At 33.9% G+C, this 27,910-nt stretch overlaps 2 protein-coding genes across 3 annotated transcripts; one reads left to right on the plus strand and one right to left on the minus strand.

Moving 5' to 3' along the window:
- Positions 1 to 1,486: 1,486 nt before the first annotated feature.
- On the minus strand, positions 1,487 to 22,146 carry LOC105329754 (mediator of DNA damage checkpoint protein 1). Of its 2 annotated transcripts, none has more exons than XM_066067208.1 (25): positions 22,010 to 22,146; positions 20,100 to 20,198; positions 19,861 to 19,924; positions 19,225 to 19,280; positions 18,528 to 18,620; positions 18,269 to 18,361; positions 17,867 to 18,058; positions 17,048 to 17,123; positions 16,850 to 16,906; positions 16,423 to 16,479; positions 16,234 to 16,311; positions 15,797 to 15,869; positions 15,613 to 15,670; positions 10,289 to 12,119; positions 9,977 to 10,066; positions 8,310 to 8,428; positions 7,965 to 8,057; positions 6,021 to 7,673; positions 4,987 to 5,163; positions 4,579 to 4,647; positions 4,360 to 4,459; positions 3,836 to 3,991; positions 3,700 to 3,725; positions 3,387 to 3,547; positions 1,487 to 1,800 (listed from the first exon to the last, which is right to left on the minus strand). In XM_066067208.1, exons 2-25 carry the CDS (start codon positions 20,187 to 20,189, stop codon positions 1,725 to 1,727), a joined length of 5,538 nt encoding a protein of 1,845 aa, XP_065923280.1. In that variant the 5' UTR covers positions 20,190 to 20,198; positions 22,010 to 22,146; the 3' UTR covers positions 1,487 to 1,724. The 2 variants fall into 2 exon arrangements, with proteins under 2 accessions (XP_065923280.1, XP_065923281.1); XM_066067209.1 differs by lacking the exon at positions 22,010 to 22,146 and adding an exon at positions 21,871 to 21,943.
- Positions 22,125 to 26,822, plus strand: LOC105329726 (peptidyl-prolyl cis-trans isomerase FKBP1A). Its single transcript, XM_011431087.4, has 5 exons — positions 22,125 to 22,274; positions 23,284 to 23,331; positions 23,543 to 23,655; positions 24,030 to 24,103; positions 25,431 to 26,822. The coding sequence occupies exons 1-5, from the start codon at positions 22,238 to 22,240 to the stop codon at positions 25,483 to 25,485; spliced, it is 327 nt and encodes a 108-aa protein (XP_011429389.3). The 5' UTR covers positions 22,125 to 22,237; the 3' UTR covers positions 25,486 to 26,822.
- Positions 26,823 to 27,910: the final 1,088 nt, after the last annotated feature.

Raw genomic sequence — 27,910 nt, forward strand, 5'->3', positions numbered from 1 at the left:
AGTGGTATAAACATTTGGTATAAATTTCATGTAAATCCGTCAAAATTTGTACGCATGAAAGCGCTTACAAAGTGAATTTTGGGATAAACGGAGTCATTATTGTGGTCAAAGTCCCATAACTCCAACAAAAATATCGACCAACGCTGATTTTCGAACTTGACCAAAGTATTAGTGGTATAAACATTTGGTATAAATTTATTGAAAATCCGTCAAAATTTGTAGGCATGAGAGCACTTACAAGGTCAATTTTTGGATAAAACGGAGTCATTATTGTGGTCAATGTCCAATTACTCCAACAAAAAGTATCGACCAATGCTGATTTTCGAACTTGACTGAAGTATTAGTGGTATAAACATTTGGTATAAATTTAATGAAAATCCGTCAAAATTTGTAGGCATGAGAGCGCTTACAAGGTCAATTTTTGGATAAAACAGAGTCATTATTGTGGTCAAAGTCCCATAACTCCAAGAAAAAGTATCGACCAATTCTGATTTTCGAACTTGACCAAGGTTATAGTGGTATAAAGATTTGGTATAAATTTAATGAAAATCCGTCAAAATTTGTAGGCATGAGAGCGCTTACAAAAAAAGTGTGACGGACGGACGCCCGGCATTTTTATGTCCCCGCTCCACGTTGCGGCGGGGGACAAAAATTGGAAAAGGGGGGTCGTTACTGCACGGTTCTGTCCACAAGCACCTGTGCCCGTGAAACCCAAGACTTGCATCTCAAACGATAGCTGTACTTATAGCTATCCCTTCAATGCCATTTTCTTGTGCTACTTTTAGCCACGGCAGCTGGGCCTGAATAACATACATCTTCATTCAACACGAACGGTCAGTTGTGACTAAGGCTTATTATTTATATACATGTAATTATGCTTTCCAGTTATCAAATAGTTTTGTTTAGCTCACGAAGTTGTAAAATGCCTACACATGTATTAAATATTTCATTGTGCAATTGTGTCTTGTTTTATACTTTTACGTCGATAGCACGTGGATTATTTCAAGACAAATCAAAAGTATAAGTACATTGACAGCACGGACGAGCTTTAAAATGACAGACGTCCTGGTCACGGTAAGATATTTCTTTCTATGACTGACAGAAATCTCAAAGTTGTGACGATAACCCGATAACCTTCACATTTGTGAAACAGTTGGCTGTTTCTTCTGAGTAACGTGCTGATCGATATAAGACTAACCAACTTTGAAATGCTCCAAAAGCTTCAACCTACACTAAGATCTAAATATCAAGTTTAAGCTCCTTATCTGAAGCTGACTCTGTATTGCATATAAACACAGAACAACCAAGTCGAAAGAGTAAAAACGTTTACAACAGACGGACATCGGACAAAAGGTGATTAGAAAAGCTCATTAGAGCTTACAGCACAGGTGAACTAAAAATAATAGAACATCGTTTTTCTAAATTAAAAAAAAGTTTAGTTTCCCAAACCATAACTTCAATCATTTAATGTGTATGTTCATACATATATCAATTAGTAAATGAAATAAAGTTCAAGTTACAGCTGTGCAGCTAAAACATGTCTTGATCATGTTGATAAAACCAAATATATTGCTTATAAAACCAAAGTTCTAGTCAACAATTCACTATTAAACAATAAAACCTTGACACTAATTTTAAAATTTCATACATTTTTCAGTATCAGATATCACAGGTTTCCAATATGTTTATCATCGTGCTATATATAGATGTTATAAAATAAGTGATCAGCGTCGCTTTTTACTGGGTTGACCCCCAACGCTGGAATCTCTTGACCGTTTCTTGTCTTGGAAAAGAATATAAGTAATATCAGTTAAGGAAAATAGAATCATAATACAAATGTAATGTACTTTTAAAAACTGTTTTACAATGTGTATAAAAATAAAAATATGTATATAACATATATAAGGCCAAAAAAAATAATACATTAGTTCTCTGACCAAACATTTTAAAATATAATGCGATAGGCAGATGTTACATTTTTATTCTTTATTGCAAGATTTGCATAGAAGAATCACCCATTTTTCATATTTTAACTTCAAATTAAAAAGTCATTCCCCTATTCAATACGATAACAAGAGAAAAGCTGTCAATGTGACAGCAAACCAGGTTTTCTTTTATGTGAACTGTATCCATAATCCTATCAACACGTATCCAGTGAAATGGAGTACCCTATATGCAACATTTTGCCAAAAAATGACTAAGTTCAAAAGCTAGTATTTTTTTCATAAATTATCGGAAATCAAAATCCTAGCAATATGCACACCTCTGATATATGTACAATTGATCTGCAAAAGAACAACTTCCTATCTTAAAAACTGTAGGAGGAGTTATCCGTACAATGAGGGTACCCTATATGCAATATTTTGCCAAAAAATGACTAAGTCCAAAAGCTGGTATTTTTTTCATAAATTATCAGAAATCAAAATCCTAGCAATATGCACACCTCTGATATATGTACAATTGATCTGCAAAAGAACAACTTCCTATCTTAAAAACTGTAGGAGGAGTTATCCGTACAATGAGGGTACCCTATATGCAATATTTTGCCAAAAAATGACTAAGTCCAAAAGCTGCTTTTTTTTTCATAAATTATCAGAAATCAAAATCCTAGCAATATGCACACCTCTGATATATGTACAATTGATCTGCAAAAGAACAACTTCCTATCTTAAAAACTGTAGGAGGAGTTATCCGTACAATGAGGGTACCCTATATGCAATATTTTGCCAAAAAATGACTAAGTTCAAAACCTGGTATTTTTTCGATAAATTATCGGAAATCAAAATCCTTGCAATATGCACACCTCTGATATATGTACAATTGATCTGCAAAAGAACAACTTCCTATCTTGAAAACTGTAGGAAAAATTATCCGTACAATGAGGGTACCCTATATGCAAAATTTTGCCAAAAAATGACTAAGTTCAAAACCTGGTATTTTTTCGATAAATTATCGGAAATCAAAATCCTTGCAATATGCACACCTCTGATATATGTACAATTGATCTGCAAAAGAAAAACTTCCTATCTTGAAAACTGTAGGAGGAGTTATCCGTACAATGAGGGTACCCTTTTGGCAGCCGCCCGCCCACCCGCCCGCCCGCCCGCCATTTTCACCATTTTAATAACCGGATTTTTCCGTTGGAAAACCCGGTTAATAAAATGAATCATTTGACTCTGTGTGGTTGTGCCCGAGAACCAATGTATTCTTTTTAATTTTCTTGCAAAATATATGACAAATTATGAATATAAACTCTTTTAGAAACATTTCCAGTTAATCTGATTGTGCTTTTATCTTATCAAATTACATATACATGCATGCCAAACTAATATAACATGCATATCTTTGATAAGTTATCGTAAGTAGAAATGAACATTAAAGGATATTTTTCTGCTGCATTTTCTTGTCGCAGTATTCCAGTAAGGATGAACTCTGCATTCACAACAGTGACACCCGCCTTCAAGGCCGAGTCACATATCCCTTTATCATCAGGACAGGATATCACCAGCATTTTGTCATCAGCTTTCTTTGGCATGGTGGTCAAATACTGCAAGAAAATGTGCATTTTAAAATTCTAATAAGAAGTCATAAAGATTTACTGGCACATGTAAATGTACAGAACATGCATGTGCCAGTAATTTAGAAATAGACAAAGTGAGCAATCCTTAAGAATGATTAACCTTTTTTTTAAATACATACCTCTCCTCCTGCACAGGTAATAATGTCTGAAAAAAGAAAAGTGCATTTTATCATATCACATGTACCGGTATATGGATGAGTATGACACATAAAAGAGTGAAATTAACAGAAAATTGAGTGTCTGTAATTGGCAGACCTTTCATGTTGGCTGGATCTGGTTTTACGGATTTGGTGACATGGATCTTGTACCCTGCCAACATACTGGAGTCACTGGCTTTTTCCAGCGAGGAATGGAGGGCAAACTTGTACTGTCTCTCTGCTGGCTCATCCTTGATCAAGAAAGGGGTGTGGTCTGCAGATAAAAGGAGTAAACATACTTCAGAGGCAGAATTCTCTATGGGATTAAATTACGTTGACTTGTGACATAAATTGGTTTCCAGAGTGGAATCCATTTCATTGCTTTAAAAAATGTCCTTACTAAACATAGAGCAAAATATAAATTTCATTGGGAATTTAATTTAGTTAATAATGTTATGAATACAACAAATGCAATTCAATCTCCAAAAAATTATCTTTGCCTTTTAAAAAATGTTTCAGCTGGTTTATTCAATAATCTGCAGAATCATTTTATATCCTTGATGGCATTCTCTATAATAAACCAGTATTGTTGTAGAAAGTCAGTAATTCGAATTTCTAATGACCTTTAGGTGATATACTGACCTACAAACATTCCTGATGACTTGCAGCTGTCTAACCATTGTGGATTTACAATAGGAATTCCTCTGGCCAAGCAGCACAAAAATTTCACTGTTCTTCTGACCTGAATTTAATCAATTTAGAAAAAATATTGCTCACAGCCTTTGTAAAGCTTGCATTTATTTTTGCTTTTCAAAAGGTACCGGTAATTAAAATTGAAGGAGGAAAAGATTTTTCTCCCACCTTATCTGTCACGAGATGTGAACATTCATGGACGGAATCTACTAAGTGTCCTCCTAAATCTTTTACAACCTGAAAATGTATGTTATATCATGAGAACTTTGTTTGATACAGTTACATGTACATCGCGATCATTTACCGGTACTTGATTTTTTTTCTTTAAGTACCGGTAGAAAAAAAAGAAATAATAATTTTTTTTTACTTGCACAGTAGCACCAGTAATTTTCTATGAATATGTTGCATTAATACATGTTAAAAATAATTTAATAAACTATACATATAACTAAAAGAAAACAAATTTTCTTTTTCCTTCAAAAATTGTATGCCTACCAGTCAGTACATGTCAAAAGCTCTTTCTTGTTACAATTCATATCACTGATTTTCTACAGATAAACAACTATAAATGGTTACCTTTTGTCCATGTTCATCAGTTACCCCGGTAAACATGACTTTTGGTTTGCTTGGATCTACAGACTTCCTGCGGAGGGATGCTGATGGGGAGTCTGATGACTTGGCTGATTTCTTCACATGCTGTGGTGTAGAAGGAGGCTCCATCTTGGTTTTCTTTACAGGGGCTTCTTCTTTTGCCTATACAATGTTAAGTTAATCTTTTTTTAATAAGCCAAAAGCATACCACACTTTGTCATCAGAACAATGCCAAGTTCTTTGAAAACACTTCAAACAAGTCAACAATTCAAAGGACTATGTGCGGTTTGGTGAAATATCTGCCCCCGATTTTAACCAATTTTTAAATAGTATCGTATAAAAATAAAATCTTCACAAATAATTGTATAGAGGATGCCTATAACTTTAATCTTGATTTTAGTCATCATTGGTCATTTGCTGTTTATCTATGACGTCACCTAAATGACCTAATTCCCGAAAATTTGCAAACTAATGAAAATATTCTCATTTTTTGCTCTATATTTTGCATTCGGAAGTATTGAGCGCAGGTCTGCTCAAGTGCGATTTTAACATATATTTTTCGTCAGATAGATATACACATTATACTAAAAAATTGTACTTGAGCAAGCCTGCGCTCGATGTTTCCGAGTCGAAAAACTATCGGAAAACACCCATATTTTACTACAAAACATCAATTTATCAAAATAATGCAATCTTCATGACGTCATTTCTACATTATGACGTCACTGTGGTGATAACCTTTTACACCTTTATTGCCAATATGGTTATAAATATCTTTCACCTAATTTTTAAAGCTCTTTCTAAAACTTTAATTTTGGGGGCAAAAAATGCATAAAACCGCAAATAGTCCTTTGTATGAAAGCTGCAAGAATAAACTTGATGTTTTCTTTTCTATATGGCTAAGATGAAAATCTTTTGTAAACCTATCAAACCTTATACAATGAATCTTTAAAGTCATTAATATCTCTACAAGTGTTATCTTGTTATCAAATGTACATTGATATATGCTACGCTCTAACCTCATCAGTTTTGTGCCTGCCTCGTCCTCTTTTAGGAGCTGCCTTGGGCTGGGTACTTTCCTGAGAATCACTGCTCATTTCTGTGTCTGATGCAATGGATGAAGTGTCTTTTGCATTATTTTTTCTGGTTTTAGATGATGATTTCACTGCTGCAGTCTTTTTGTCTTTAGTGTCATCAATTTCCTGGCTCTCAGACTCCACCTCAACTTTCTTTGCTGCAGAACTTTCCCTCCGTCTTGACTTTCGGGTTGGACCACTGCTTGCTTCTGAATCCTGACTGAGAGTGGTCTGTTTTTGAGCTGCTCTTCCCCTTCCCCTCCTTGTCACTGCAGATTCTGTAGATAGAACACTGTCTTGACTCTCTTCTGAGTTTTCCTCATTGTCTTGCCTAATTGCGGATTTCCTTTTGTTTGTTTTGCTTTTATGTGATTCTGTGACATTACAAGCCTCATTTTCCTGAGCATTGTCATTCGAATTCTCTTTTCTTTTGCCTCTTCCTTTACGTTCTGATTTTGTATCACTAGTCACTTCTTCACTTGCATGCTCTTTTTCTTTCTTTGGTGATCCTTTTCTAGCCTTCACATTCTGAGATGAGCTACTAGAAGCCTGCTGAGAATTGCTGGGGAGTTCTTCACTAATATCATTTAAAAGGTCTTTTTTCCTTGTTCTTTTTGAACCTGTATTTTTACTAGTTTCCATTTCACATTCTTTTTCTGAATTTTCATTAATTGTTTGTTCACTATCATCTTCTGTTTTCTCTTTATCACTTTTCTTTGCTCCTCTTCTCCCTGTATGCACATTCTCTGATTTAGCCAGGCTTTTTCGACCTCTGGTCTTTTTAGAAGTTTCTGTTTCTGTAATAGTCTCATCTGCTTCATTGTCTTCCATAAAAGGCTGGGTTGCCTCTTCAACTACACTCTTTTTGCTAGATTTCTGATCTTCATTTTTAGAATTCTTTATTTTAGAATGTTCATTTTCATCTCTACTAGATGTCTCACTGATCTTTCTCTTTCCTCTTCTTGTTTTTACTACCTTTGCTTCTGAGTTAGATGGTTCTTCCATTTTATCCATATCCTTGCTCTTCCTTGTTCCATGTTCTTGACTGGAGCTGTCTTCTTGTTGTTTTGTGTCTGCAACATTCTGTTCTTTATCTGTATCAGCATGTGCTTTACCTCCACGTTTTCCTTTTCTACCTTTTGCCCCTGCAGCTTTTTTCACTACCTCTTGCTCTGCAACACTAACTTCTGAGGAAGTTTCCTCTTCAATGACACAGTTTTCTTTGGATTTCTGATCTTCTGTATTTTCATTGTTCTCTTCCTCCAGGGGTGGTGTGTCCTCCTCTGATATAGCTATAACATTTTTACCTCTGCCCCTTTTCTTAGTGGAACTGGATTCCTCACTGTTAGCCTTTTGTGACATTGCTCCTCTTTTTCCCTTTGCAGTGGATGGTACAGTCATGGCCTTAGCCTCAACTGTTGGGTCAACTGATAACCTTCCTCGTTTTCCACGTGCAGAGACTTCTGGTTGTGAGAGATTTGGTAATGATCTACGACTTCTTCCACCCGACCTTCCAGTTGATACCTCTTCCTCCTCCTTATCCTCAAATTTCAGTTTTGATCCTGTCACCTCATTTAACACAACTTCAGATTCCCTCTGGAAATTTAAAATAAAGTAAACCTAAGATAACTACAGATGCCCAGGGCAAGCCCCACACATGGATTCTACGGGTTAACAGTATGAAAAATTAATATAATTGTCTCTTTCATATACTGTACCTCAAGAATCTTCAAAAAAGTTATTCACCTTAAAGCAAGCAATGATTTAACTGGTAAATAAAATTAATAATCACGACACTGCACAAAAATGATTTGGAACATTGCATATCATTAGCTATGTGTGTGATTATTTGATCTTTTCTGAATATTATACATCAAATACACTTACTGTTTGGAAGTGGACTTTTTTGGGGGATGGTGACCTCCTTCCAGGACTGGCTAGAGCCGACTTATGTGGTGATGCTGGAGGTATCAGCACAGGCTAAATACAACAAAAACAGCATCAGTAACAGGTATGAAAATAGACAGCTTCAATAACAGACTCAGCTCTTTACCAAAATCACTTAACTGAACAGAACTTGTAAATCAGACTTCCAATTCATTGTCACATACTACATTTTGAACATTAGTTAAATTTGTCAATGAGTTTCTCATTTCAGTATGTGTTGAATTTGGCTTTTTATTTCAACAAAGTAGTCCACTACAGCAAAAGAGACGACATTGAATTTCATACCAGTATATCTGGCTCACTGTCCACAAACTTCACTGGTTCCACGGGTGTTCCATCTTTCACCTCCACTCCAAGGAGCTCAGAGATAGGTGGGGTGGTGCTCCCTTCCTGATCTATAACATCTACATAACATAAAGATGGAAATTCTATAATGTCAAATCATTATTATCTTGGAGAAATGATAAACACTGTTTAGGATGAGTTTTACAAAATGATTACTGTAAAAGTGGTTATTTACACATGGGGGAAATTTACAATAGTTATGCAATAAGCTTAAAACCGTGTAAAATACCCCCACGCGTATGGTAAAAAAAGCAAAACTTTTGTGTGGTAAATGACACATCCACGTATTTAATACCTACGTGTATTGTTTGACTCCAAAAATAACCACTTTTACAATAATTGGAATATATATGAAAGATTTGCTCCACATGCCTTATTCATAATTATGCTATGAAGGTAATGCTATATTCAATATTCCAAAAAATGTTTATAGTAATACAAGTAGTTCTGAAATTCAAATCATTCAATTTGGCAGTGTAAAGGGATGTCAGCAAGGTAAACATTAATAAATGGCCAGTCCTGAAACTATCAAATAATAAACTAAAGTACAGCACATGCCGGTTTACGCAGCACTGTTAAGGCTTACTTTGTAGTCGCACCGACCAGAAAGTACAGGAAATGTTAATATGACATCACATAAAACAACACGTCGTCAAAAATGCTAATTAATAAAGTAATTTCCAATTGTTATTGGTACGAAAACCTTAAACAACATTAAAAACTACCTATGCGTGCAACTTTGTAGTCAAATAAGTTCAACAATGATAAATATGAACAACTGATTGATCGCAGTGCACTTGTCGATGGCACGTCATACTGTAAATTTTGATGCATATTTTGTGTAGAGAGAGGTGGATCAATCAATTTTTTAACTTAGAAAAATGCATGTTATAAATGAACAGAGCATAATCTTAAAACAATTATTATACAATTAAATGATATCTAATGTGCTTGTTTTGATTCAACATATAATTAATTTTTAGAGCGTGTATTATTTCTTTTCTAGAGTGTTTAATGTACAAGGTCGATGCGTTTGACATCGGGAAGCCTATCTAAATTCGCTTTTTACAAGGGCATACACTAAACAGATCATTACGATCTTTTGGATATAAATTAAGGGAATGTTTAATGTATTAAAAAGTGCTGCTGCTTTGATGAAATCTATAGAATGAATTAATAAATACGTAAAATATTAAGCGAAGGTCATCTAAATTCCAGCGGAGTTCATTTCTTTGATATTTATTTTAATAAAAGATGAACTCTATACAAAGCAGCAGCACTTTTCAGAATCTACCAGAAAAGTAGAATTTAATTAGCATTTAAATTTTTAATTCAAATAAGAGTATGCCCTTGTAATATTGAAATTTGTCTATGACCTCCATTCGGGAGAATTATCAACATATATCACGTGACTATCAATTCAGGGGACCACACCAAGTGTCATGCAAAGTAGCATTTACTATATACTGTTTCATTTAATATCACATTTATATCATGATGAAATAACTTTACATAAATATTTTGTAATAACAGATGCATCGTTTTATGAACGTTAAAATCCGCTGATACTTTCATTGTAAGCCTTAACAGTGCTGCGTAGTTCTTACCATCAGTGTCCATACAATAGGCCTGTGTAGGCTCCAAGTCTTCATCACATACTGTGGTAGATCGTCCACCCGATTCTTTACTTTCAATAACTAGAATTCGGAGATGAAAAAATCTTTTTTCAAATATTTTGAACACCAACTATATAAAATTAATAAAAATTTAGAAAATTGTTGATTGTAGACTTGATGTTAATTTGCTGTCTCCCTGATCAGAAAGACTTCATTGTGTAAAGATTACAGGAACAGACGAGATCTTTTGTTAATGAAATACAGATTTATGCAGAAGTTTAGAGAATAAAAACAAAATTTCACCTTTATCAGATGTTGAATCATCAATCCTCCCATCGACTTGGTCCATCTCTGTTTTGGTCTCTTCTGCCAGTGATGCTTTACTTTTCTCTGAAATGTCTCCATCTCCTCCATCTACATCTTCTGTGACAACATCTGTATGTTTGCCACCCCTCCCTTTCCTGCCTTGTCCTTTTTTTGTTTCTTGACTATTCTGGACAAGTTTTTCCTCATTTGCTACTGACTTTCTTTTGGATATCCTACCTTTGGGCTGAATTTCCTCAGTGTCCTCTGTTATTTCAGTTTGCGGTTTAGATTTTGATGACGATTTCCCTCTCCTTCCTCTTTTTGGAACAACTTGTTCTGGTTCATCTTCCACTGGTACATTTATATCTGTGCACACCAGAGTTTCCTCAGTGCCCTCAGTTATTTTAGTTTTGGGTTCAGATTTTGTTGACAATTTCCCTCTCCTTCCTCTTTTTGGAACAACGTCATCTTGTTCTGGTTCATTGTCCACTGGTATATTTATATCTGTGCACACCAGAGTTTCCTCAGTGCCCTCAGTTATTTTAGTTTTGGGTCCAGATTTTGTTGACAATTTCCCTCTCCTTCCTCTTTTTGGAACAACGTCATCTTGTTCTGGTTCATCGTCCACTGGTATATTTATATCTGTGCACACCAGAGTTTCCTCAGTGCCCTCAGTTATTTTAGTTTTGGGTTCAGATTTTGTTGACAATTTCCCTCTCCTTCCTCTTTTTGGAAGAACGTCATCTTGTTCTGGTTCATCGTCCACTGGTATATTTATATCTGTGCACACCAGAGTTTCCTCAGTGCCCTCAGTTATTTTAGTTTTGGGTTCAGATTTTGTTGACAATTTCCCTCTCCTTCCTCTTTTTGGAACAACGTCATCTTGTTCTGGTTCATCGTCCACTGGTATATTTATATCTGTGCACACCACAGTAGGTTCACACTCTAATGGTATTGTTTCTGCCGTAACATCACTGCCTTCTTTTGGATTTATAGGTTGTTCATTATCCAATACCTGATCCTCTTCACATTCAACAGCAACAGCATTCACTGAGATTTTGTCAAAAACTTGTGTGGCCTCACATTCCACAGCAACTGTCTCTGCTTCTGAAATTTTTTCATCAAACACCTGTGTGGCCTCGCATTCAACCGCAACTGTCTCTGCTTCTGAAATTTTTTCATCAAACACCTGTGTGGCTTCACATTCGACAGATACTGTCTCTGCTTTCACAGCTTCATTATCAAATACCTGTGTGGATTCACATTCAATAGCAACAGTCTCTGCTTCATTGAAGGCCTGTGTTGCCTCACATTCAACAGCTACTGTCTCTGCTTCAGCAGCTTTATCACTGAAGACCTGTGTGGCCTCACATTCCATAGCCACTGTTTCTGCCTCTGTGGTTTTGTTGTCGAATACCTGGGTTGATTCACATTCCTCCTTATCCACCGCAAGAGTATCACCACCAGCTACATCAGAAAACTCTTGTGTTTCATCATTATTACCCTCATTGACATCAATCTCTATTGTTGCAGCATCTTTGGTATTTGTCTTCTTATCATTCTTTGCTGTAGCTCTATCTTTACTTTTCATCACATTGACATCCAACGTTTCATCACTTACAGCGACAGTTTGGTCAGTAAAGACCTGTGTTTCAGCTTCTGGGTCCTCCTCTGTTGCATTACTGCTCTTCTCTGCCTCCTGATCATCTTCGCATTCCTCTACCTCATCAGGTAAGTCACAGGCGAGTGTGGGATTGGCAAACAAGTGACTTCGGTCCTCCTCGTTCTCTTCATCTTCATCGATCTCCACTACAGGAACATCATCATCCTGTAAGTAGACACTCAGAGAGTTAAAATAAACCCCTACAAAATATTCTGAGGCTGTGTTATGATTTCTTTAATGTCAACATTAACTAGAACTGTCCTAATGGGACTAATACCCCCGCTAGGCTAATTTCAAATGGGACAAATAATTGAATTGAATAATAAAGGTTTGGAATACATACAAAAAAAAATTTCTAGAATTGTAAAAAAAAAAAAAAAAATTAGTTAACAAAGAAAAATTAAAATCAAAATTGTCAGAATTTCACTGTAAATACATATCTATAACAGTTATACATTTACAAATGTATGTATTTGATGATATATTTTTTTTAATTTAATTGATTTAAAGAAAAACCAACAAAATGACAATAACCCCTCCCTTTGCAGTGAATAGAAATACCGGTAGCCAAGCAATGCTCTTCTGTTGATAAAACTTTCAATATCTTTCTAATAAGAGTCTTGACAGATGCAATTAGTTGTTTCAAATTTTCCTCACTTTCTCCTATGGCACAATGGAACTCCATATCAGACAAGAGGCCAATTGGCCTTAACGGTCACCTGAGTAGCATATATCCAATACACAAACTTGTCATGGAGTCTCATATATGCATCTAATTAATTAGGTTTCATACTGGAGTAGAAAAATTATAAATTTGTAATGACAACCACATTTAATTCAAAAAGAACTGTGAAACCTATAATTTTGGTGAAAAACTAAAAGATCTGGTCTACAAAATAATGAATTCAGTTTTCCTTTTAGGTGTGTGGGAGTAAAGAAGATAATTTTTTAACGTTATATGCATTAACATCTATACATCCATTTTGGCCCTGCCCTAGAGTCAAAACCCATACCCCAGGGGACATGAAAATTAAAATTTCAGTAGAGGACTTCCTGGTAAACATATTAGTCGTTTTTTTTTATACAGATGTGTGAGAATAGAGAAGAAGATTTTTAAACATTATATGCATTAACACTTTATTGCCATATTGCCCCCTCCCCCTCATGTCCTAAACCCCTGACCCAGGGGCCATGAATTTCACAATTTAGGTAAAGGAGATTGTGGATATCATAACCATGTATTCAGTTTTTTGCCCACATGTGTGGGAGTAGAGAAGATTTTTTAAAGATTTAAATCATTTTTACTATATGGCCATATTGGCCCCACCCTAGAGCATGAACACCTGACCAACGGGTCATGAATTTCACAATTTTAGTAGAGAGCCTCATGGACATCATAATCATGCATTTAGTTTTTAACAAATATAAATGGGAGTAGAGAAGAAGATTTTCTAAGATTTAATACATTTTTACTATATGGCCATATCGGCCCCACCCTAGAGCCTGAACCCCTGACCGAGGGGTCATGAATTTCACAATTAAGGTAGAGGGCTTCATGGACATCATAACCATGCATTTAGTTTTTAACAAATATATATGGGAGTAGAGAAGAAGATTTTCTAAGATTTAATACATTTTTACTATTTGGCCATATCGGCCCCACCCTAGAGCCTGAACCCCTGACCCAGGGGCCATGAATTTCACAATTTAGGTAGAGGGCTTCATGGACATCATAATCATGCATTTAGTTTTTAACAAATATATATGATAGTAGAGAAGAAGATTTTCTAAGATTTAATACATTTTTACTATAAGGCCATATTGGCCCCACCCTAGAGCCTGAATTCCTGACTGAGGGGTCATGAATTTCACAATTAAGGTAGAGGGCTTCATGGACATCATAACCATGCATTTAGTTTTTAACAAATGTATATGGGAGTAGAGAAGAAGATTTTCTAAGATTTCATACATTTTTACTGTTTGGCCATATTGGCCCAACCCTTGAGCCTGAACCCCTGACCCAGGGGTCATGAATTTCACAATTTAGGAAGAGAGCTTCATGGACATCATAATCATGCATTTAGTTTTTAACAAATATATATGGTAGTAGAGAAGAAGATTTTGTAAGATTTAATACATTTTTACTATTTGGCCATATTGGCCCCACCCTAGAGCCAGAACCCCTGACCCAGGGGCCATAAATTTCACAATTTTGGTAGAGGGCCTCATGGACATCATAACTATGCATTCAGTTTTTTCCTCACGTGTGTGGAAGTAGAGAAGAAGATTTTTGAAAATTTGGCTTTTTTTGCATATTTGGCCCCGCCCGTGGCACCCCAGGGGTGGTAGAGCCATAAATTTCACAATTTAGATTCTTCTTACCATAGAGATGCTTCACGCCAAAAATGGTAACGATTGGCCTGGTAGTTTTCAAGAAGAAGTTAAAAATGTAAAATTGTTAACGCACGACGCACGACGCACAACGCACGACGACGGACGAAGACCAATTGCAATAGGTCACCTGAGTGACTCAGGTGACCTAAAAATTGATCCCATAGGACTATGATTTTCTTTGATGAACTTGTTAAATTTAATAAACTCCCAAAACATTACCATAATTACCATACTATGTAAAAATATGTAAAAAAAAAAAAAAAAAAAAAGAAAATTTAATATTACAAACAATTTTAAAATTGCCAAAACACTACAATCATATCAGTAATTTTGAATTTCATTTAAATTAATGCCCAATACGGTCACTTCATCAATTTACTTGACAAATAAATTTAAACAACCTCTAAAAATAGTTTAACTTTTTTATTAATAATTATATTATTTATTTCCTTATAATGATAGACCTTTTGGTTTGCATGAAACAGTTTTAAAATAGCCCCAAAACCATCACCCACTTTACAGATTATCAATTTCCCCTAAACACATGCTCCATCTGAACCATGGCTCAGATAATGGCTCCCTTGGGACAAATGAATTCAGCCACACTTGTCTTTGATGTTCTTATTAGCTCCTAAGAATTTATCATTGACAAACAAAAACTTTGCATTGTCAGTTGATAGAATACTTATAAAAAATAAATTTTTTTTATTAATTAAGACAAAAAGACAAAAAACTCCATCTGGATGTATTTATATAAATATATTTTAGAGTGTTTTCTATTAATTAATTAATAAAATCTGTAAGGATTACCTCCCTTACTTTTCAACATTAGTGTACAATATATAGAATAAGGAAAATGAAAAGTGTCATAAAATCATTAAATCTTGTCTGATATTAAAAAAAATTGCAGGTGCACATCTTCAGATGTTGTTCAACATATGTACAAATTTTCAAACTGTTCCATGCAGTAATAAAAAATTCTATAGGGGGGACAAAGTTGCGTCTACAGACAGACGGACAGACGGACAGACGGACAGACGGACGGACAGACAGACGGACAGGGTGAAACCAATATACCCCCCTAAACTTCGTTTGCGGGGGTATAAAAATTTGCTTTACAATTTATTTAATTACTCAGCTTTTGCCTGTACATGTACTCTTATCTACTACATAACTTTACTAATAATGTTTGAAAATTATTCACTGAAAGAGGTGTGCATATTCAAATTGAAACAAGTAGAAATATGCTCTAGATATTATCTACCTTGTCTTCTTCATTCTCACTCTCAACAATAACCCCTTGTGGACTGCTGGTCTTTTTACTAATCAGTGCAAATAAAAAACAAAAGCACTAGAAATCAAGCACATCATTAGTTTCCCATCAAGTCACTTTGTATATGTGCATTTATACTCAATTTGATTAACTACTTATAAATGCATAAATTTACCTTTTATCTTCTAAGAATGACTGGGTTTCTGCACATAGTATTTTCTTTCTGGGGGAATCTTCTTCAGTAGTTTCTAAAGTTGATAATAAAATGCACAAATATAAACTTCATAGAGCATTTTTAACAATGATTTTTGTACTGTAAAAAGGGGATTATCCAATAACATCTTTCAATGCTAATACTGTAAGAATTTTATAAAGCTGAGAGTACACATGCTCTAATAGAGTTCTTAGCCAGCTGTTGTATGTTTCAAGCTACTTCTACACAAAGCAAGTTCTAGTATAAGTACAAATAACTCTCAAGTGTAGAGATAAGGATATGTTTGATTCTTTTCTTCAATGATAAAGTAGAAAACTCTGATAGAAATTTCTTACTATTTACAAAAATATAAGAGAGATAAAAAGTCCTCTAATCTTATGGTTTTCTTGTAATCTCACCTCCCTCAGTCTCTGCTAAAAAGGCCTGGGTGGGAGCCTGAAGCATGCCCTTGTAGCCTGCTGACTCTTTTTTCCCATCTAAAAAAGTTCACAAATAATGAAGTTGAATATACATATGACATATACATTTTTTAAACAATTACACTGGATTGGTTTCCTGCATAGATTTCTCTGTTTCAAGAGAATTACCTTCTTCCTCAGTCTCTGAGCCCGATTCAGGTAGAACAACTGCTGTACTGGCAAGTCCTAAAAAATATAACAACAAGTGTAAATCAGGGATATTGATTACAATATATTCAGTCAAATTTATTTAACCTGTTATGAGGAGAAAGTCAAGTACCAGGAACTGTAATTCAACTTTCATGTACGAGAACTTTATTTCAATCTACCTAAAATAAACTGGTTCCAGGCGACTAGTTTTCACAAATAAGAAAAAGATTTTGTAGAAAATAATATACCAGAGACATTTGAGAAGTGGTTTGCAGGGAGAAATATTCAGTATGACTTGGCTCTGGTGAACCTTACGAAAATTTCTTGCACCCAAATTAAAGTTGGTTTAAAGGAATTCAAAAAAATTCTTCTGCACTGTACCTGAATCTACACAAAGCCAACTAACCTCTGGTCTTTCTAGGTGCTGGAGTTTCTTTTACAGTAATGTCAGGACTCTTCCTGTCTGATAATGGTAATATCGGTTGTTAAAGAGATTTATAAATTTTACAGTGTGCACTGTAGATGTGGCACATTAGTATTTAGCAAAGATTCAAATAGCAAAGTTTCATGTATTTATGATCATCTTGGCAGAAGAAAATCTCACCAGATTCATCTTCATCTGTTTCCATATCAAAGTTGATCCTGCTTTTCTTGTTACCATCCTGTTTTTGCACATATGCCTGTCATTTATAATAAAAATTCATTCTTAACAATTCCCATACGTTTCAGAATTTTCAAACAAATTTTTCATTTTTTAAGTATCACATATCCAATATTCTCACTTTTATTATGACTTTCTGAACCCTTTTATTGTTTAAATACCTATAGTCTCATGCATAGCATGCACTTTCTTCAGACAAAATTTGATCAAAGGTGGGGGATGCATGTTATACAAAGGAACATAATTTTTCCCCATTTTTTCAGAGCGTATTTCTGGATACCATGAGAGAATGACTGCCTATCACATGTTATGCAAGTTTTCTGAGTCTATACTAAACCTGTTTTGTAAAAAATACCTTATTCTTAATTTTATTTTCATGAATTACAATATTTATCCACTAAAACCACTGTTCCTTGCATTAAACAATTACTCGCCAATGTATTCGCCATTGCATAACCAGCCAACTCCTGACTAGTCACGATATAGTATGATATATTGGTATAGTTTAGATCCTCAAATGTTATTACGTTTTAGCCATTTGAATACATAATCAGCAAAACATGCACATCAATGATTTTTTCCTAAATCTTGACTGAAAATGTTGGGGTTTTTTTATGTGTATTATATATAGAAACTACAGTTTTTTTAGCATTTTAAACCCAATGTCGGGGATGCGTATTATACACAGGTGCATGCAATACACGAGACTTTACATTCTGTTATACATGTATTACATACAAATTTTTTTGGGGTAAGTTGTACCTGAGTTGGCTGAAGCAGATCCACGCTATTGTCACTATCATAAGCCTCCTCATCTTCTTCTTCAGAGTCATACACTAGAGTGGTCACGTGAGAGGTCTTGTCTCTTTTCTCTCCTGGATTGGTTGGATCAGTGGGAGCTGTCTGGAATTCAGACTCTGATCCAGTCTCCGAGTCATCCACATCCAGGTCCTCCTGCAAAAAAACACATCCTACAGGGTTTTAAACCATCCCGAATGTACCAAAAATGCATCCTGAATGTGTTGAAATCATCCAAAATGTGTAAAAAAAAAAAAATGCATACAAACAATGTCAAGAGGCTTGTAATGCATGCAGAATTTTTAAATTGAAATAAAAGACAAAAGACTATTTATGGTTGTAGAATTTCTTCTCTAAATAACTTACTGGCTCTCCAATAATGTAAACACACTTTACATCTCCAAACAGCAATGGGTCTTTATTTTTCAATTCATATCGAACATCTGGGATCAAATACAACTGACCATAAAAAAGAAGAAAAATACAAGTCAATATAATTATGTATATTGCAAACAATTATAATGTCCTCTGATGTGTAATAAACAGAAAATAAAGTCCTCATATCAAATATTGTTTACTAGATCAGTGAACATTTACATAAACATATTAAAAATGTGGCTCTAACCTTTCCCCTTTTTGTTTTGTTTCTGCTTCCTTTATCATATATTAGATGATTCTCTCCTCGCACCTCTATACAAGCATGTTCTCTGGATAAAGCCTGAAAAGAATGAAACCCAAACTATACTAAAACTACTTTATCAGGGCATAAATATCCTTCTTAATGGTTATTTGCATTGCATGCTTGTAATTGCAATATGAAACAAGAGGCCAATAGGCCTTAACAGTCACCTGAGTACCATAGCCCATACACAAACATGTCGAGGAGTCTCATACACTGATCAATCAAGAATTTTAAATTTAAACTTAGCTTTAAACATACCCTGTTTAAATACACCTTGATTATCAAGCACTGATTATTTTCCTAGTTTAGCAACAATAAAACACATTTTATAGCTGATGTAAGTTGTAGTTGTAGTTTCTTTTGAAAATGATGAAGCTTTATTTATTTTACAACGATTGATAAACAAGTTTTACAACTTATTGATATCACTCTTTGGCACGGATGTTAGCGCGAGGGGGCGTTGTTGTGGGAGGAAGTCAAAATACCCAGAAAAATACCATGTGTCCAACTGCCATATCCTATCACATACAAACACTGAGGGATCAAACTTAAGTCACAGCGGTAAGAAGCGAGTGCATTGTCCACTGCACTACTTGGACACCTTTTTAAAATAAAGCCTAGGATCCTACATACTGCTCACCTTTAAAGGAATTGCAACATGACAAACATCCTCCTTACGACCAACAATATTTTCACCTAATGAAATTAAAGTATTGGGAATATAATATAAATAAATGAATAAATTTCATTTGTAAAAACATAATGGCATTGAGATATGATTACAAATCTTCATGTTCAATAATACCCTAGTAATAAATTCCTAAAAAATAGTGGTACGGGTGTCATGTAATATTTTGGACCCTGCGATATATTGAACCCGCCAATACAATATTGAACCCCAGGTTCAATCTATTATGGCCATGATATTTTAAACCCACCTCTGCTATTCAATTCCTATTGGAGAGCAGGTTCAAAATATCAAGGCCACAATATCTATTTCAAATTCCCTGTGGAGAGGGGGTTCAAATTCTTACATTTCCATATTTTATATGGATGGTCAATATTTTGCAGAAATATATTGAACCCGGGTTAATGATATCGCAAAATATATTGAACCAAGGCTCAATATTTTGCAGTATCAAAATATTATATGACACTGGTATTTATTTTAATTACATATCTTCAGTTTCTTTAATAAAATTTCAAGACTTTGTCTGTTATAAATCAAATGTATATTTAAGCACCAATAAGTCATAAGCAAGATATAGAAGATTACCTTCATACAAGGGGAAAAGTTTCTCTGGAAAACCTTCCTGCTTTAATACTTTCAAAAAGGAAACCTGAAGTAAAAATTGTTCCAACACAATTCATGCATGAAAAATAGAAAACCAATCAACATTAAGAGAAATTTTAGGCTTGACTTTTCATTCATTTGGATTTGCCTTTTTAACAACATATAAAATAAGTAATATTTTAAAATATAAGATGAACAATATTGCCTCAAAAAATTCTTACAATTTTCTTCTTTCCATCTTCATTTTCTTCATCAGTTTCTTCGCCAAAATCTTCCAAATAAATTGCTTGAGTTTGCTCCAGGTCAGACATTTCCTATCTCTGAGATCAAAATTAAATTAAAATTAACATCATCCTCCAATAACCATCCCATTAAAGTGAGGACTATTTCACAGTGTCCAATCAGGTGGTATTTGGACATTATACCAAGCCAAATCTATACAGATTACATTTCCAACTGAGAAATTCCCAGGATAAAATAAGCCAAGTTTTGCCACGCTCCTACAAGCTAGTGGGTTATCCCTTGATCTAAGTAAGAAACATTAATTATCATTTAATTTTAAACCAAAGAGTCTTGAATTTATGACTATTTGTGGTCCTTAATTTGTTATAATGGCGCCCAACATTGGGTGAAAAGTCTTAGAAAAACTAAGAAGTCCAATGCCATGGGCCTGGAAATTTGCCAAGTGATATTGCCCGGAGTTGCATTTGTTTATTTTCTCCTACGTAGACTGACAATTATCCCTTCCCAGACTGCCAATTTACTGTGATAATTGCCAGTCTACACTCTCTTAAATGCAACTTACCATTCAATTTACGTTCTATTTGGCAATTAAAGCTTTTTCATTTACTGAGTGATGCAGTGTGGTTGCATTCATCATGTTCATGAAGTATCTAGAAATAAGGTATGTCAATTGTCATGCTTAATGCTTACAATAGTCTTGGTAATAACTTCAATGAATTTTTAAAATTTTTAAAAATAAAACACAATGATAGGCTAATGAATGATTTTTGAAAGCAATGCAAAATTCCAAAGTAATAAAATTTATTCCTGGTTTTCATGATCAAGTATATAGAGATTCATTGGGTAAATCAGGTGCATATGCCAAACAGGGGAAAAATTGTTTTAAATGGTGCTGCATCTTACCGGGAGCCAAGATAACACATAAGGGGGATGATCACATTAGAACTCAAACTCAAGAGGCTTCAGTTAAGACAACAAGTCAAATCTCTATCTACTGAGCTATAAGCTAATCCTACAGTTCAACCAGTAGAGCATTGGTTTTTTAAGGCCCAGTTTTAATAGTATAGCTGTTGTTAACATTGTCATCTCCCTATTTTATTGGTGCACAACAAAATAAGCAATAATGGAATGTTATGAAGAGTCTCGAGTATAAAATTTCATATGCATAGAAAACTCAAAAGAAATGGTAAAAAGTATGATATTGCATAGGCGTCGGAACCGGGGGGGCTAGGGGGGGCTCAGCCCCCCCACTTTTTTTGCAAAGTTATACCTAACCATTAGAAACATAGCATGATAGAGGGTTCAGCCCCCCCACTTTTTCTTGCAGGAAAGATTATTGTTCCTAAATTTACCTTGAAAGATTGAAAAGTTAGATTCAGAAGCATACTAGTCCCCCCCCCCCCCCCCCCCCCCCCCCACGGATTAGGAATTTCATAATTTTGGGAAAAAAATGTGGGTAAATAATTTTTTTTTTTGGAAGTATAGGTATACCCCCCCCCCCACGGATTAGGATTTCCATGATTTTGGGAATTACTTTTTTCTCAATATTTCTGAGGATTAGTCTAGCCCCCCCACTTTCAAATTGCTTCCGACGCCTATGTATTGTGTTTACAATATTAATTAAGCTGATTTGGATCGATCAGCAGTATTCAGTACTCCCATGTTTCTTCTTTTGTCACTATAAGTAGGTTAACCCTTAAAGTATAATTGGTAGTGCTTTGGATTAAAACACCGAATTGATTATTAAACCAAAGGGTCTTGAGTTTGATTCTATAGCTGTCCTTTGTGTCACAATGTCACTGGTCTGGTGTGTGGTAAGCAACTTCTCAAAAGTAAACAAACAAAAATATTATAAAAATCAAAACAATGTTGAAATGACAAATCTTACCTTAGAGAAAAAATTTATTGGTTGCTGATTATAAGCCAGACAAAGACATACGTACAAGACGGTTGTGCCTACTATGTACACTATTGATAAATAAGAAGTAAAGTCAGTTTCATTTTTTCAGCTACTTCGCGCACTTTCGTTCCGCATGCGCGGATCAAAAAAGGAGCCGGAAGTTTGATTGTTTATGTCGGACAGGTGCCTCTGTCGTTCCCGAAACAACAACGGAGAATGGGAGTAACTGTCCAACAAGTAACTCCTGGAAATGGTAGAAGACAACAGTTCTTTCAGTTGATTTTCTAAGATTGAAATACGCGTCGCTTCGCTTCCATTTTGTAAGATTACTGCCGTCATTGTTAAAAATTCGCATTCAGACCGAGTTTTCTTTACACTATTTCAGAATTTATCTTTTAACTCCCATGTGTATTTATTGTGGTGCACCGTATTGAAATTATTTAAGATCATTATTTGAAATTTATTGCACTTGTAGTATTACCATCTTCTTAATTGAGTGCTTAATTCTTATTCCTTTATCAACTGATCGATGTGGTACTTGGTCTCAACTGCCGGTATGCACCAGAACTGGTTTAATATAGATTACAGTGTAATTTGTGGGGTAAATTGAACCATGTTGCATTATACAGATAGTCAAAATACACGATAATTGTTTTGATATGAACTGGGTATATATTATAACCAATATTTTTGCTTGGTAGAAGAGGGCTCACCGAGCATCCATCCCCAAATATTGTTTATAGTTAGAGAAAGTATATGCACTCCAAACTGGGTGAAGTGAAAATGCTTAAATGTCCAATCTTGATAACAAAGCAAAAATTCCTTATACTCTACTTTGCCAAATTGCCCATGAAACTTAATACTTCTATAATCATGTCAAGACAAATTAAGTCAGATACTTAATGTCACTTTTACTGTAGAAGCACAAATATTCGTTGGGTTAAAATTTCGTTGTTTTTTTAACCAAATAAAATTTCATTTGGATTTAATTTCGTCATATCTTAATCTTTAAAATGCATCATATATCAACCCTGTAGTTAGGAATACTTGGGTTAAAAATTTGTCGTAAATTTAATTTTGATGATTTATACTTCCAATGAAAAATAACGAAATTAAATCCTCAATGAATATTTCTGCTTCTACAGTATTTAATTAGATACCGTATGTTTACATGGGCATTTTTATCACATATAAAATTTTGACAGGAAAAAGAAAAATGCTTTACTATAACTAAAATTTGTTGTGTTTTTTTTGTTCAACAGGACAGACTTACCCAAAGAAAGGCCAAGTGGTAGTAGTACATTACACAGGTAAAGAACTAAAGAAATTGAAAACTCTTTGGCATCAATGTCAGGAAAAGGGCTGGGGCACTTTCTTCACTTGCTACTGTTTAATATTATTTAATAAGAGCATAAAAGAAATACTTTAATAATGATAAAAGAAAGTTTTCTTTTTGTTCTCTGCAATTACTGGTACTTGTATTACAGATGCAGAGGAATTATTTTTTTTCCACATTTATAGGAACCCTAGAGAATGGACAGAAATTTGACTCTTCAAGAGATAGAGGGCAGCCATTTAAGTTTAGGATGGGTCACCAAGAAGTCATTAAAGGCTGGGACGAAGGAGTAGCAAAGGTCGGTCTCAGAGTTTTGTGATTTATGCACAATGATCTAGACCCAGGACCATAACTTTTAGACAGGCTCTCTTGCCAGCAGTATTATGTTAAATTTGTGACATACATGTATTGTTACATTTCATACCTACATGTACATGTATTATGATCCTCAAAAGTGAGACTTGAGATCAATTTAAACCTTTAATTTTAACTTTTGTGTCCCTAGACCTTGTTTTGCTTCTTTCAAAATTCACAAGAATGTATTTAGTTAATGCCATAAAATGGAAATGTTATCTTTTTTGTGTAGTTCTTTTAAGAAACTCTGATTAAATCCCTTTACATGTATTATGGTAAATTTTTTAAACTTATATAATTTGATTTTTTTTTTTCAAGATGAGTATTGGAGAGCGTGCCATTTTAACATGTAGTCCAGATTATGGATATGGAGCTATTGGTTACCCAGGAGTATATCCTTTTAATTGAAAACGGTTTCTTTTTCTTTTTAGATATACGGTTTAAAGCATATTATATTTGGTGCATACAATATTTGGTAGAAAATGATTTCTCAAGAAATTTTGCATGGATTTGATTTGATGTAGGTATTTCTCGATGTTGTACCTGTTCTTATACAGATATGATTGGCATTTAGTGTATACTTGATGAACTTGATTTAGCAGAAGTTGCTTTCTGTCAAACACACTGAAAGAAATAAACAACCAAATGTAGTTTTTAAAGTATTCTTATGTTATTTGATATTTCTAAAAAAAAAAAATCAACCCAATATGAAAATTAGATCCATTTTAACAAGACCTTGGACTTTCAGTAGGATGTAACGATCTATTTCTTGCGTCAAAACAAGTTAAAATGACGCTGGTTTCAAGCAAAATATACACTGATTGTGTAGTCTTTGCTCTAAAGCCAGACACACCCTGCTGATTTCAGAGAGCCTTGGCTGAGTGGCCTACAATGAAACAGACAGGCCTACATATCATTGCTGTTTGACTCAGCTACATAAAGTCCAAGCTCTTGTTAAAATGGTTCTACAAGTTCAAAAGGTCAATTCTTCAATTCAGTTACCAGTACATTAACAAAGGTTTAAAAACTAATTAAAGCTATTGGTGAAAAAAAGTAACTTGTTTAATGAACAAATACTTTATTATTGACAAATGATTAAAGTTTGGAAAAAGTAATGTATTTATTAATTCATTCATAATTCTTTAGTTATTTAAACAATAAGATGCTTTCTCCGGTGATTCAAGCGGGATATGAAGGTGGCAACATTGCAGAAAAAATACCTGTAAATTTTTTCTGCAATGTTCGGTTCCTTCATAACCCACATGATTCATCAAAGAAGCATTTTATTGTTTATTTTAACATCTCTCTTTTAACTAATTAATAAATTGATCATAAAAAGTAAGAAAAATTCACTATAAAATTACTGTTAATGTACTTAAGTATGTAAGCTAAGAGAAACAGCCAAATCGTCGCCTCTGAGACTTTGAGTCTGACATCATCATGATAATTTCATGCAGTCCGTGATTTTTCTTAGGTTGCTGTAGGTTACAACCACTCGATAAACAGGGCTTGTCGATTTCAGTACGCTGTAGATTTCGAACAATTGATAAATGGGGCATGTAGATTTCAGTCTGGCTGTTTCTATAGAGCTATGAATTAACTATGAGTTTCGGTAAGAAATAGAGGGAATCATACTTGGTAGATGTAAATATATTACAGTAATGTTAAATTATTTAATCATTCATATGCATTGCTGTTATCTTCCTTAATGTTGAATACTATCCCACCAAATGCAAAGCTAATATTTGATGTGGAGCTGTTGAAATTGGAATGAATCTTCAATGGAAAAACTGTATTATACCTAATTTATTGAAATTTGTATTTCTTTTATAAAGAATAGACAATTTTATCCACAAAGGAGGAAAAGAATTATGATTTTTGTCAGACATATTCCCTATAAATTTGCATATCCATGTAATCTGAGATGATTATTGTGTGCAAATGTGTGAAAGTGTTAATGTATAATGAGTTATAAAATATGTTTATATCTTTTGAATCATGAATGAGCAACAACATCATTTACTTATGTGCTTTTTATGACAGGAAAAAAACAGAGAGTGATGAAATATTCTTGTATGAGTAGATTCATATTTTGTTAGTAGGATGGAAATGACCATTACCAGCCATTCTGTATTAGATTGTTCTGGCATTTTCTCAGATTTATTAAGATGATCTTAGATGCAGGGAGCAAATTCTAAGACAATAGAGTGAATAAGTCTTTTTATTGTCATTAATCAGAAATAGTGATGGTAAATACATGCATATGAAACAGGAAAAGTTCAATGTGTGTGTATGTGATAAACATTTACCATATTTGTAAACTTTCTAGAACTGTATTTTAGTTTGAGAAGACATTGTTATATGAAGTTGCAATTATTAGAACTAAACACACTTTGCTATGCTGTAGATTTCATGATACAGTAGTAGAGCTAGAAATCAGTGTAAAAACATTTGAATTGGTACATGCTATACATGTATCTCAAAATGTTGCAGTCAAGGATTGTACACTGTATATGAATGCACATTTGTAACAAATTGTCAAAAGATAATTTGATCTTAAGAAAAATGTAAACATTTTGATTATTTCAAAAATTATTTTTGAAATTAATAGGAATAAAATGTGTAAGTGATCTCATATCTATATATACCAGTAGATGCAATGTTATTTTTGCTAAAGAAGATTCTTTCTTTCTTTTTTTTTACCTGTGGTATACTTTTGTTTATAGTGATGTGATATTCCTGAAAGCTGAGAAAGGATAAGCATTTTATGTATATTTTGCTAATTGCACACCCGGTAATTTAATTTTCTAAAAAAAAAAAATCATATTTTTAAATGAAAGGACAGTTAAATGAGCAATATTTAACTATATGTTGTGTATGATAATACATGGAAACAAGGCTCATGAAAAGAGAAAATGTGTAGATCTTTGATTAGGTTGTAACATCTACCCATATACCCTAATTATTTCATCCGGTTTGTGCAATTAAAGTCCAGCAAGTAAGTCCAGCAAGTACTGTTTTGAGTGAGAGATTATACGGCTATTGAGAGGCAGAGAAATTAAGATAATATTAAACTTGAACTATGAATTCCATATTGTCCTGCAATTGGTATAGTAAAAATATTTAGGTACCTCACTACACCTAGACTTATACTTTTTAAGACGTACACTACATCACAAGATCACAATTTAAATTGTTTGTATCAATTTTATTTGTTGTATATTGTCATAGCTCATTGGTTAAAGTACAGGGCTTGTAACCGCTGATCAGGACTTCGAATCTGCCTGAGGTTTTAATTCATTTTGACTGAACTGAATTTGTGGAAAAATAATTTTTATCCAAAATTGCAATTTTTCAGACTAATTTATATATCTTGACCAACATGCTTTTCATCATTATGAAGTACATCTAATCTTCTGCTGATTAGAGAAACTTTTTTAAGGTGTAGTGAGCCACCTTAATAATTACCGGGTATAACACATAAGTGTTAATTACTCAAGAATCATATTGACTTGTACATGTATTATATACTTTGTGTTGGTATTGTATGTAAACTGTTAACTACAGAGTCAATGATATTCTTTTTGCAGGAAATACATCATTTACAAAAAATATGATGTTCACAATCAGAATTTTCAGTACCTGGGTAGATATAAAACTTGTACTATTAATTTATTTTTGAGGGAGGAGAATAAAAGATGGATTAATTGTAAAAATTACATTTCACATAAACATACAAAATATTAATAATAAATTGTTTAATTATAATCCGTAGGAGATAATTGATTTGGATTATTGTACCTGTTTATTGTTTACAGTGTTTTACAAAATTTATAAAATATCTTTGTTTTATTGCAATTTTTTTGTGAATTTTTATTTGAATAAAATACAAAGAAATACCTAAAATGACAATTACTAGTTGTTTACATGAAAGGTATAACTTTGGTCATAAAAATGTTTGATCTGCTTGTATGTATTTATGTAGGCAAAGGTCTGTTGTTTTAATGATATGAAGAGGTAAAAAAGAGCACACTTAGTATTCGATTTTGCCCAAAATATGCTGCTTTTGCAAACATTAGGCATTTTCAATATTATAGTATATTTAGTCAATTACTTAAGATACGCAAAGAAATGCAAATTACACATGTTAAAAGAGTCTTAATTGATTAAAGTCTCCAGATTTTTTAAGGAATATATAG

Source organism: Magallana gigas, chromosome 7 (assembly GCF_963853765.1).
Source record: "Magallana gigas chromosome 7, xbMagGiga1.1, whole genome shotgun sequence".
Taxonomy (NCBI): Eukaryota; Metazoa; Mollusca; class Bivalvia; order Ostreida; family Ostreidae; genus Magallana; species Magallana gigas.